The sequence below is a fragment of the Ovis canadensis genome, chromosome 24 (genome assembly GCF_042477335.2).
Source record: "Ovis canadensis isolate MfBH-ARS-UI-01 breed Bighorn chromosome 24, ARS-UI_OviCan_v2, whole genome shotgun sequence".
Lineage (NCBI taxonomy): Eukaryota > Metazoa > Chordata > Mammalia > Artiodactyla > Bovidae > Ovis > Ovis canadensis.
This window is the reverse complement of record NC_091268.1, coordinates 53,946,972-53,957,917: the sequence shown is the minus strand read 5'-3', so window position 1 is coordinate 53,957,917 and position 10,946 is coordinate 53,946,972. Positions and strand designations below refer to the sequence as shown.

General features: G+C 64.2%; 1 protein-coding gene across 1 annotated transcript; it reads left to right on the top strand.

Annotated features, from left to right (window-relative positions):
• Positions 1–934: 934 nt before the first annotated feature.
• Positions 935–10,946, top strand: FSCN1 (fascin actin-bundling protein 1). Its single transcript, XM_069570019.1, has 5 exons — positions 935–2,433; positions 8,553–8,709; positions 8,797–8,918; positions 9,185–9,352; positions 9,636–10,946. Exons 1-5 carry the CDS (start codon positions 1,602–1,604, stop codon positions 9,836–9,838), a joined length of 1,482 nt encoding a protein of 493 aa, XP_069426120.1. The 5' UTR covers positions 935–1,601; the 3' UTR covers positions 9,839–10,946.

Here is a 10,946-nt window from a genome sequence, read left to right as displayed (position 1 = left end):
CAAACCCACAGACTCAGGTTCGCCTGCACTGGTAGGTGGATCCTTCGTCACCGCGCCACCAGGGAAGCACCTATCAGACGACTTCAAAATGAGAAACTTGGCTTCTCAGCCTCCAGAGCTTCGGGAGAGGGTGCTATGGGCAGTGGCTGTCTGGGGCTCAAGGCCCTGCTGGTTAACCTACCTGACCTACAATAACAGGAAGGTAACACAGAATCACCCTGGAAGATAAAAGCCCCTGGAGGAGGCTGCCTGGGGGGAGGCAGCGGCACAAACCAACCAGCCGGAGAGCCAGTTTAGTGCCCTCTGCCTTTAGCCTCGAGACCTTGTGGGCAGCCTGTGGTCACGCTGGCATTCCAGGGGCTTGCCTGGCATCTGGGGAATGTCCCAGCAAAAGTCTTGGCCTTTGGAGATGCTCAGAAAAGGGAAGTGCTCCTCTCCAGGGTGGGGGTGGGGATGGGCATCTGTAGGAAATATCCCATCTGGGGTACCACGCTCAGAGTCCAGTGCAGTAGGACCTGGGGGTGGGTAGAGAGTGGGAAGCGTGCTGGCCCCTGGGGTTGGAGACGCGGGTTGCCCCCCTTAGAGCTGTCCTTCCTGAGTCCTAGCACATCTCTTACCTGCTCCATAAAAGGGCTCACTACTCTATAGCGAAGAACGGGGATGTCTGGCGTGCTGCAGCCCATGGGGTCGCAAAGAGTTGGACACGACCAATGATGGAACAGCAACTCGCTCTATGCCTGTGAACCTCACCGGAACCCTGTGACCTCTGCCGCCTCGGGATGGGAACGCCGTTACTACTCCGGAGACCGATTTGGGCCAGTGGGGCTGGGTGCCTGGACCCCCGGGAGGGAGGGTGCCTTTCCGGGCAGTGTTCTGGGAGGGACGCTTCGGGGAACCACAGACCCCGGTTTGGAGGCTGCAGAGCCTGGGTTGGGTGAGTTGGGGTTGGCAGACGCCTTCCCAGCTCCTGGCCTGCGCCCACCCTTCCGCCCACAGGCACTTGGAGGGTCCTCTCTCTGCTCCTTCAAGGCTCTGCGCTAAGTCCACCTCCTCCAGGAGCCTCCGGAGCGCTCCGCTAGTCCTGATGAGCTCCGTGGTTTCCGAGGTCTCTAATCCACAACCTCTAATCTGACTCGGGCCTTCCTCCCGACTGGGCTTGGGGTTGGGGAGGCCTCCGAGGGGTCCCCTGCTCTGGGCGAGCCCTCAGGCTGCGGCGCCGCGAGGGTGGGGCTTTGGTATTGGGGGGAAGGGGGCGGTGGCCCCAAGTAGGGGGTACTGCAGAGGCCGGCGGTGCAGAAGGAGGGGCCGCTGCGAGCGCAGCTGCCTCCCGCGCCCCTCGGGGCTCCCCGCGCCACTCGCTGGCTCGGCCCGCGCGCCCCCGGCTCGGCGAGCCCCGGGGCGGGGCGGGGCGGGGGCGGGGCCTGGCGGCGCTGACGTCACCCCGCCTATAAAGGGGCTCGGGCGCCGCAAGCCGGCTTTGTAAAGCCGCTGCTGAGGGTGCGCGCACGGCCGCGGCCGCCGCCTAACAAAGAAGCAGGGCACTGCCGCCGGGACCCGCCACCGACCGCCCGGGCCGCGCCGGCCCGCCTCCAGCCGCCACCATGACCGCCAACGGCACGGCCGAGGCCCTGCAGATCCAGTTCGGGCTCATCAACTGCAGCAACAAGTACCTGACGGCCGAGACGTTCGGGTTCAAAGTGAACGCCTCGGCCAGCAGCCTGAAGAAGAAGCAGATCTGGACGCTGGAGCAGCCGCCCGACGAGGCGGGCAGCGCCGCCGTGTGCCTCCGCAGCCACCTGGGCCGCTACCTGGCGGCCGACAAGGACGGCAACGTGACCTGCGAGCATGAGGCGCCGGGCGCCGACTGCCGCTTTCTCATCGTGGCGCACGACGACGGCCGCTGGTCGCTGCAGTCCGAGGCGCACCGGCGCTATTTCGGCGGCACCGAGGACCGCCTGTCGTGCTTCGCTCAGACCGTGTCGCCGGCCGAGAAGTGGAGCGTGCACATCGCTATGCACCCGCAGGTCAACATCTACAGCCTGGCCCGCAAGCGCTACGCGCACCTGGGCGCGCGGCCGGCCGACGAGATCTCGGTGGACCGCGACGTGCCCTGGGGCGTCGACTCGCTCATCACGCTGGCCTTCCAGGATCAGCGCTACAGCTTGCAGACGGCCGACCACCGCTTCCTGCGCCACGACGGGCGCCTGGTGGCGCATCCTGAGCCCGCCACCGGCTACACGCTGGAGTTCCGCTCCGGCAAGGTGGCCTTCCGCGACTGCGAGGGCCGCTACCTGGCGCCGTCGGGGCCCAGCGGCACGCTCAAGGCGGGCAAGGCCACCAAGGTGGGCAAGGACGAGCTCTTCGCCCTGGAGCAGAGCTGCGCCCAGGTCGTGCTGCAGGCGGCCAACGAGAGGAACGTGTCCACGCGCCAGGGTGAGTGGGGACGCCGTCCCTCGCCTCTTCCGGGCCTTGCACAAAGCGCACCCCACCCCACCCCCGTCTCCACCGCCTCCCGCCCTTCCTCGCCCGCGGCAGTCCCGAGCGATGCCCGGTGCGCCCCCGCTGGGCGCGCAGGCCACCCTACCCGGCCGCAGGGCGTGCGCTCCGACCCCGAGGAAGGGGCGAGGGGTGGGGCTTTGCCCATCTCTGGGGGCCGTGGAGCGGCCCCCACTCCGCCTTGGGCTTGGGGCTCCCTAGGCCGCGCTTAGGCCCCGCCCCGGGTGCCACCCTCGCACCCCCTGCTCATTCTGGGTCTTCCCGACTTATGCGGATCCCTAGGCTCAGTGGGCCCAGCTCTGGGGGAGGGGACGCCCCTCGCCCGCTGCCTCGTGTCCTTCCCCCCGCCCCCCGTTAGTGGGTCTTCAGTTCCAGGGCGGAGCGAGGGGTCGCCCCCGGCGCGGGGCGCGCCCGCGCTCCCTAAGGGCGGCCTTTCGCGGGCGGGATGGGGGTCCTTTGGTCTCCGCAGGGTGCGCGTCCACCTCCCCCGGGCCTCGGCCGCTCTCCACCCACTCTGGCTGCTGGGAGGGGTTGGCCTCTGGTGGAGGGGGGCGCCCCGAGTGTCTGCCCTTCCCCCCCAGCCCCTCCTCCCGCGTCCGCCCCGCGCTTGAGGCCGCGGCCTTTGTGAGCAGGGGGCGGGCTCCTCGACAGGGCCCTCCCTCGCCCCCTTTGTCCTGCTTGGTCTCTGCGGATGAGGAAACCAGATGAGGCTGGGCGGGGAGGGAGTCGGCTTTCTGCAGGTCCCCCCTGCTGGGAACCCCGCGCCGCCCCCCGGGCTGGGTGCTCCGTTCGAAGCCGCCCCAGAAGGCGGCCTCCCTGCTCGCGCCCAGGTCCAGGGCGGCGTGGCGAGGATGGCTGCCCGCCAGGTACCCCGCCCTGCGGCTCCCGGCCGGTGCGCTCTCCTTCGTGGGTGCCCGAGAGCGGTCCCAGAGTGAGCCCGGAGACCCCAGCCCGGCACCCTCGGAAAGCGCCCCCTTCCTCGAGTAAACCCACCCCCTAAGACTCCCGCCTGGAACAGCTGGCTGCAACTCGACACGTCCTTTCCCGGGGCCTCCCGTTGGCCTGGCCATTTCCTACTGGCCTGCGCGCCAGAATGAGGCCCCTCTTTCCCGACTCAGATTCTGCCCCAGGCGGCTTCTCTTCCTTCTGGCGCCCTTGCCCCTTCTTTGGCCCAGAAGGCAGTCTGTTCCTTCCCCCCAGGGGAACCTCTGGGTGTCTTGCTCCCTCCAGACAGGAAGTTGGACCTTGGCCTCCAGAGATAGCTGGGTGGGAACCCCAGGCAATGGCCCCCTTTCTCCTGAGGACCACCCTTTGGAGGTATGCACTCTGCCCAGGAGGTTGCAGCCTCGTGGCAGCTCCCGCCCAAGGTTGCAGGCTGTGGAGTGAAGTGGGCCAGGCTTCTTCCATCCTGCAGATGGGCGCGTTTAGGCCCAGAGAGGAGAACCCCTGTGCCCAAGGTCACACAGCAAGTATGCGGCAGGCAGAACTGGGTTTGAATCCAGAAAGGGCCCTCATCTGGACCCTCTGATGCCTCCCAGCCTCTGGGGACCACAGGGTCTTCCCTCTCCAGTCTCACACAGCACTAGGTGGGGCAGGACTCCTCACCCACTCCACAAACACTGAGCCCCTAGCAAGTGAGGCATGCTGAGGCCTGAGTGGTGAGCAAGTGGGCACGTCGCGGCGCCTTCCCTGCTGGGCGCTGTGTCCTCGTTGGGACATGAGCCACATCTTGGGCAACAGAAGTGTCTGGGACTGCAGGCGGTCCGTGAGGGCCCCGGGTTAGATGGGAGAGGTCTCTTTCTGGGGAGGACATTTGACCTGACCTGAGGATGAACCAAAGGTGGGCTGTATCAGGTGTGTGGGACAGTGTTGTGGACACAGAGCACAGCTCATGCAAAGGCCCCGAGCAGAGAGGAGCAGAAAGCCCAGTGCTGGCAGAGAAGCAGCTCGTGAGGTTGGTCCACGGGTCTGGGTCAGCCAGCAGGGCTGCAGGACCCGGAGTGGAGCTTATCAGTGAAGGATGCTCTGCTTGCCAGCTGCGTCCTGCCCCTTCCCTGGGAAAGACTGGCAGGAGCCCTCCGGGGCCAGGAAGGGGCAGAGAGAGCCTGGGGTATTTTTGGCAGGTACCAGGTGGCGAGCCTGGACAAACACCTTCTCCTTTGAGTGAGGCTCGCTGGGGGTGTCATGCTGTGATTCAGGCCGATGGGGCAAGAGGAGCTGCCGGAAATTGCAGCAGGAGAGCTGCGGGCTCATCCGTGTGTTTAAAGAGGAGGGAGCTCTGGGGGCCAAGATTGGCTTCAGGTTCTGGGGTCCGTTCTGACGTCGGGTCTCCCTGGCTGGATGGAGGGTGACTCGGGGGTGGGCCCCAGGGCCGCGCGGGGTTGGGGGGGGCGTGCCTGCAGAGGCCATTTTGGACAGGCCTGCGTGGCAGGGAGGCAGAGGCGGCTCCTACAGACACATGTTGGGAAACTCGGGCCAGGAAGGAGGAGCCTCCTGGGTTTTGCCGGTGGGGGATGTGAGTCATCTCAGCAGCCAGGGCCCCATGCGGGGTGGGGTGCTTCCTGCTGAAGCTGCAAGCTGCTCTCCGGCCTCAGTCTCCCCATCTGTAAAGGGCTACACCTGGGCACGTTCTTTGCGGCCAGACTGTATTTCTGGGAGGGGATCATTGCAGGGTTAGAGGCAGGGTCGGCCACCAGGGTGTGGGGGTCCTGAGAGCTGCTGTGACAAGGCAGATGGCATACATCCACCCCAGGTCCTGGGAAGCGGGTTCGCGGTGATCACATAGGCAGGGCCGCCAAGTGAGCCGTATTCAAGCTCCTTTGGCGCCTACCTGCTGTGGGCTCCGCTTCCCTGGTGGCTCAGATGGTAAGGTATCTGCCTGCAATGCAGGAGACTTAGGTTTGATCCCTGGGTCAAGAAGATCCCCTGGAGAAGGACATGGCAACCCACTCCAATCTTCTTCCCTGGAGAATCCCATGGACAGAGGAGCCTGGCGGGCTACAGTCCATGGTGGGTTGCAAAGAGCTGGACACGACTGAGCTATTAACACCCACACACACTGCCCTGGGCTCCAGCCAGACCCTGGGCGGAGCCTCAGCACAGTTCCCACCTGATCTCATAGCCCCTTTGCCTCTGGCCAGCTGTGCCCTGGGGTCTCTGTGCTCAGTAAGTGCCCAGCCCCAGCTCTTGAAGGTGAGGCTGGCTGGCTGGGGTGAGGAAGGGCTGGACGAGCCGGGCCTTGTAGGATGTGTAAGAGTTCTCTTGATAAGGCAGGTCACATTGGCCCCAGGGAACAGCTCGTGTAAGGATGGAGTAGGAATTTAAGGTGGTCAGGTAGTGGCAAGAGTTGACAGCAAGGAGAAGTGAGGTGAGGGCACAGAAGCTTCTGGGCTCCCTCCCTTAAACTGAATGGGGTGGTGGAGAGCGCCCGATTTTTTACCATCCAGGGGATTTGGGGATGGCTAAGGCTGTGGGGGGATGAGACCATGGGGTCTGCTGCAGGCAGGGTGGGGGCCTGGCGTCTCCGGGGTGGGGGGATGTGCCTGTCGGCTCTGGTGAACCCCCGCATCCCTCTCCTTACTTCCCGGGGCTCCAGTGACTCACGCTTTCTGTGCTGCTGTTGATGAAAGGAAAAATCCCGAAGAAAACCCTGTTCCCATAGTAACCCAGCTCTAATTAGAGACTTCCAAGGCCGAGTGGGGCCTTTTCCGTCGGGGCAGGGCCTTGGAGCCAGGACGGGCCCCCCTGGGTGCAGTGGATACTTCCCCTCCTCCTGGAAAGTACGCCGAGGGAGGAAACCGTTCCTCCTGTTGGGGGCAGAATGCCCGGTGTCTATTTGGCATCGGGCCCCTCCGTGCTTTCAATCTCCTGGCAGGACGGAGAGACACTGAGCTGGGTTGACAGAGGGAAACTGAGGCTGGGAGGTATGGTGCTCATGCAAGGTGCCTGGCCCCCACTTTGAGTACCTTGCTCGCTGGCCTAGGCCTGTTGATCACACCAGTTCCAGGACTGGACACAGCCGGGCTGGACGGGGGTCTGAGTGGCTGAGCAGACGGCGGTGGTTGTCGTGTGGCCTGGGGCAGGGACCCACCGCTTCAGAGTCTTGCTTTGTACTCCCCAGGGGTACAAAGTTGATGCAAGGAGCAGGGGTGCGGGGCTGGCTGAGCACTCGGGACCTGGAGTCTCCTGGAGAAGGGCCCCCGGGCGTGTCTGGCCTGAGCCTGGTGTGTGCCTTGTGTACCAGCAGGTAGGCTGGCAAGCGCGGGAGGGCTGACTGCCATTCATGGCCCTCCCTTGCCCCCTTTCCCTTTCTCCCTGGGGAGCCTTCTCTGCCTTTTCTGCTGCTGAGGTGTGCCTGGCGAGGCTTCTCCCCTGTTCTTTCCTTGCCATCAGCCGGGCTCCCATGCGTGGGGCACGTGGTGCCCCGTGGCCTGGCAGGTGGGGTGGGGCAGGCTGGCTGGACGGGTCTGAACCAGGAGGGAGCCCAGCGCCGCATGCTGGGCGTGGCCCCAGGACGGCCTGCCTCTTGGGGACTGGGCGCCCCAGCAGGCCCCGCCCTTGCTGCTCCTTGCCTGGTGCTCCGTGGGGGGTGTCGTGGTGGGTGGCACTCACTCCCACCCCGGGGCCTGAGTAGACAGCTGATCCCTGACACTGGGGCTCAGGGGATCCCGAGGGGCTGGGGGTTCGAGCCCAGCGGTGGTGAGCATCTGTTCAGGGTGACCCGTGGAGGCCGCGGCCACCAGTCCAGAGAGGGGAGGGAAGGCTGGGGGACAGGGCTTGGCACGAGGCCGGAGTTTGCCCCCTTCTCCCGAGAGCCCGGGGAGCCCTAGCTTTCTCTCTGGGTGACCTTGGGCAAGGGCACTATTTCTCTGTCTCCCTCTCTCTTGTGAGGCAGGGTGGCGCTGACATGGGACATGAGACCTGGTCAGCACAGGGCTGACACCTGTCAGGCCCTCTGGGTGGTGCCTGGAGAACCAAGAAGGGGTCCTGGGCCAGGGGTGCGGCACCCAGCCCCCAGACTTTGCCACCCGCCAGCCTCCTCTCATCTGAAAGGGTGCCTGCCACCGGCCCTGGCTTCATAAAGGCCTGGAGGCCCACCTCACCCGACGGTGAGGCTCTTAGACCCACGGTGCTTGGGGACCTGAACGTGTGGTTGTGACCAAAGGTCGCATTGCAGGTTTTAGCTGGAGGAGTCCACACAGGTGTGCAAAAGCGATGAGGCTGCAGCTCGTGGGAACGAAACCCCGGAAGCCACCCCCTTCACAGACAATTTCAGGACGTGGACACGTGTGAAGGGGTTAGGCAGCTCATGTGCAAATCGCGATCTGCTGCCCACGTGCACTTTAAGGTCAAGAAAACGCGTGTATGAATGCAGCGGAAACGGTTAGGAGGCTGTGGTCGCCCAGCGTTCACAGAGGCTCTCCGGGGGTGCTGTGGGCATAGGGGTGTGTGTGACTGCGCTTTTAGAGGAGTTTGCTAGATTTCCTGAAAGGAGCATGTGCAATTGCTCTTTGAACTTCTACACGTACACAGAAGCAGGAGGGAACAATGAACCGCCGTGTAGCAACCCCCAGGCTGCCATCCCAGCTCCCTGGGCCTCCATTCATTGTTTTTGCTTGTACTTCCTGTAGAACCCAGACATCCGGGCATTTCATCTCGAAATCTTTGCCTGTGTCTCTATAAACAGCAAGGCATCCTCTTACATATGGACAACATGATTAGCAGTCATGAACCCTTCCCCCCTAACCCCTGGCCACGTTCAGATTCTCCCGGCTGGCTCTACAGTGTCGTCTTCCATCTGGTTTGTTGCAGAGTTTTACCTCTGTAATCAGAGAGAGTGATGTGTAAGTGGGCCTGGCAGGCTTTGGTCCTTAACTGGTCCAGCCCAGGGTCCTGGGTTCTCCCTCTGATGTGGAGGCCAAGGGGTCTGAGCCGTGTGGTGCGTTCTCAGTAGCCCCTCCGCCTCCCACTGTACTGGTGTGTGAGGGCAGGGCTGAGGGTCAGCCAGAACGGGGGGAGCAGGGGTCCCTGGTCCTAGCTGGAGGCTCTCCCCACAGGTATGGACCTGTCGGCCAATCAGGACGAAGAGACCGACCAAGAGACCTTCCAACTGGAGATTGACCGCGACACCAAAAAATGCGCCTTCCGCACCCACTCGGGCAAGTACTGGACGCTGACGACCACCGGGGGTGTGCAGTCCACTGCCTCCACCAAGTGAGTGCCCGCTGCCCACGCTCACCCACGCCGGCCCTTCCGTGGAGGGGGGCACCTCTCCTGACCCTGTCCCCCACCCCACCCCAGGGACGCCAGATGCTACTTTGACATCGAGTGGCGTGATCGGAGGATTATTCTGCGTGCGTCCAATGGCAAGTTCGTGACGGCCAAGAAGAATGGCCAGCTGGCGGCCTCCGTGGAGACGGCAGGTAGCCGCCTTGGGCCCACCTCAAGCCGCAGTTCCCTGGGGCGGGGTCTCACTATGCCATGGTCACTTACCAACCCCACTGGAAGCCCGCCCTGTGCTGGGCGTCCTCCCAGACTGCCCCCACCTTGCCTCCCCCAGGACTGGCATGCTGTGTGACCCTAGGCTCCTGCTGTCCGTCTCTGAGCCACACACACCCTGGGCGTCGCACTCCCAGCCTCCTGCCCCCACCTCCCTGAGGCTCACTACCTTTCCCACCTCTTGGGACAGGGGACTCGGAGCTCTTCCTCATGAAGCTGATCAACCGGCCCATCATCGTGTTCCGTGGGGAGCACGGCTTCATCGGCTGCCGCAAGGTCACGGGCACCCTGGACGCCAACCGCTCCAACTATGACGTCTTCCAGCTGGAGTTCCGAGACGGTGCCTACAACATCAAAGGCAGGTGCCCCTGTGGGTGGGACTGGGCGGGGCACCCCCCGGCCTCTGCACCCCACTTGACCCTCTGACATGGCTTGGACCATTCCAGGCCCCACGTGGGAGCTCCAGCCGCTCTCGTGGGTACAGGAGGGAGACCATGCCAGACAGAGGGCTCCAGGAGGGGCTCCATCCATCCACGTGGGTGGACAGGGCAGACCCCAGCTGCACTCTGGGAGCCGTGATTGGAGGGTGGGGGGCAGAGCCTGAGGCAGGGCCTGACGGGGTCCCCTCTGCGCCTCTGCAGACTCCACGGGCAAGTACTGGATGGTGGGCAATGACTCGTCGGTGACCAGCAGCAGCGACAGCCCAGTGGACTTCTTCCTGGAGTTCTGCGACTACAACAAGGTGGCCATCAAGGTGGGCGGGCACTACCTGAAGGGGGACCACGCGGGGGTCCTGAAGGCCTGTGCCGACACCATCGACCCCACCACGCTGTGGGAGTACTAGGCCCCACGCCCGTGGCCCCTTCCCTGCCCCGCCCCCGCCCCCCGTTAACTCTCTTCTCCTGGGGGCTCTGCTGCGGGTGGCGAGTCCCTTGCCTTTCAAACTGGAAACCCAGAGCAAACGGTGCCCTCACCGGTCGTCCCCTGGGCAGGTCGGTACTCTGACCTGGCCCTGGGCGGGCTGTCCCGGCCCTCTGCCCTCTCTTATGTGCCCTGGGCGAGGCTGGAACTTCTCTCTCCTGACCTCAGATGACTCTGAGCCTTATTTCCCCAAAGAGGCCAAGGAGGAGTGGGGGAGCTGGGAGGCCTTCCCGAGCCCCCGCCCCCCTGGAATGGCGGGGTGCGTAACTGGAATCTCCTGTCCCCTCCTGATCCTCCCTGCCCCCCCAGGAGCCACGATCTTGCCCCACGCCTGTTGGTGGCCCCCGCTTGCATCTCACAGGTTGGGGCTGGCTCCTGCCCCTGCACACCCTGCTGTGATCCCGGGACCCTGCCCCTGTCTCTCTTTGCTTTCCCTCTGGCCTGACTGGAAGCAGAAAATGACCAAATCAGTATTTTTTTGTTAATGAAATGTTACTGCTGGAGGAGCCCCAGGCAAGCCTGGTTGTAGCCATGAGTGGGCTTGGGAGTCTTGAGACAGAGGCCTCTCCTGGCCTCTGCGCCCTCCTCCCACTAGTGGTGGGGCAAGCGGGGCGTCTCCCGGAATCCAAACTCCCCTACCTTCTCAGGGGTTTCTCCAGCCCCACCCTCCCGAGTGCCCGCCCCAGGCCCGAGTCTCACCTGGTGGTGCTGGGCCCCTCACCGCCTCAGCCAGGACCCCATGTGGTCGGTGCTCCTCGTCTGACCAGACTCCCGGGTCTCGGCAGGATGAAGCTAGGCCTCACCCTCAGCTGGGAGCCCCCTGGAAGCCCCCACCCCCCAACCCCGGCCGTGGTGCCCAGCCCTGACCCTGCCGGCTCCCCTCCCTTCCAGTTAGTGTCCACCATGCATCTCCCTCTGGGTGTCTTGGTCTTTTATTTTTTGTAAGTGTCATTTGTATAACTCTAAACGCCCATGATAGTAGCTTCAGACTGGAAAGAGCAAAATAAAATAACGCAAGTCTGCAGCCCCAA

Coding starts and splice junctions, on each gene's coding strand:
- FSCN1 (XM_069570019.1), top strand. CDS start 1,602: ATGACCGCCAACGGCACGGCCGAGGCCCTGCAGATCCAGTTCGGGCTC. Junction 8,710..8,796: donor CAGTCCACTGCCTCCACCAA/GTGAGTGCCCGC, acceptor ACCCCACCCCAG/GGACGCCAGATGCTACTTTG. Junction 8,919..9,184: donor GGCCTCCGTGGAGACGGCAG/GTAGCCGCCTTG, acceptor CTCTTGGGACAG/GGGACTCGGAGCTCTTCCTC.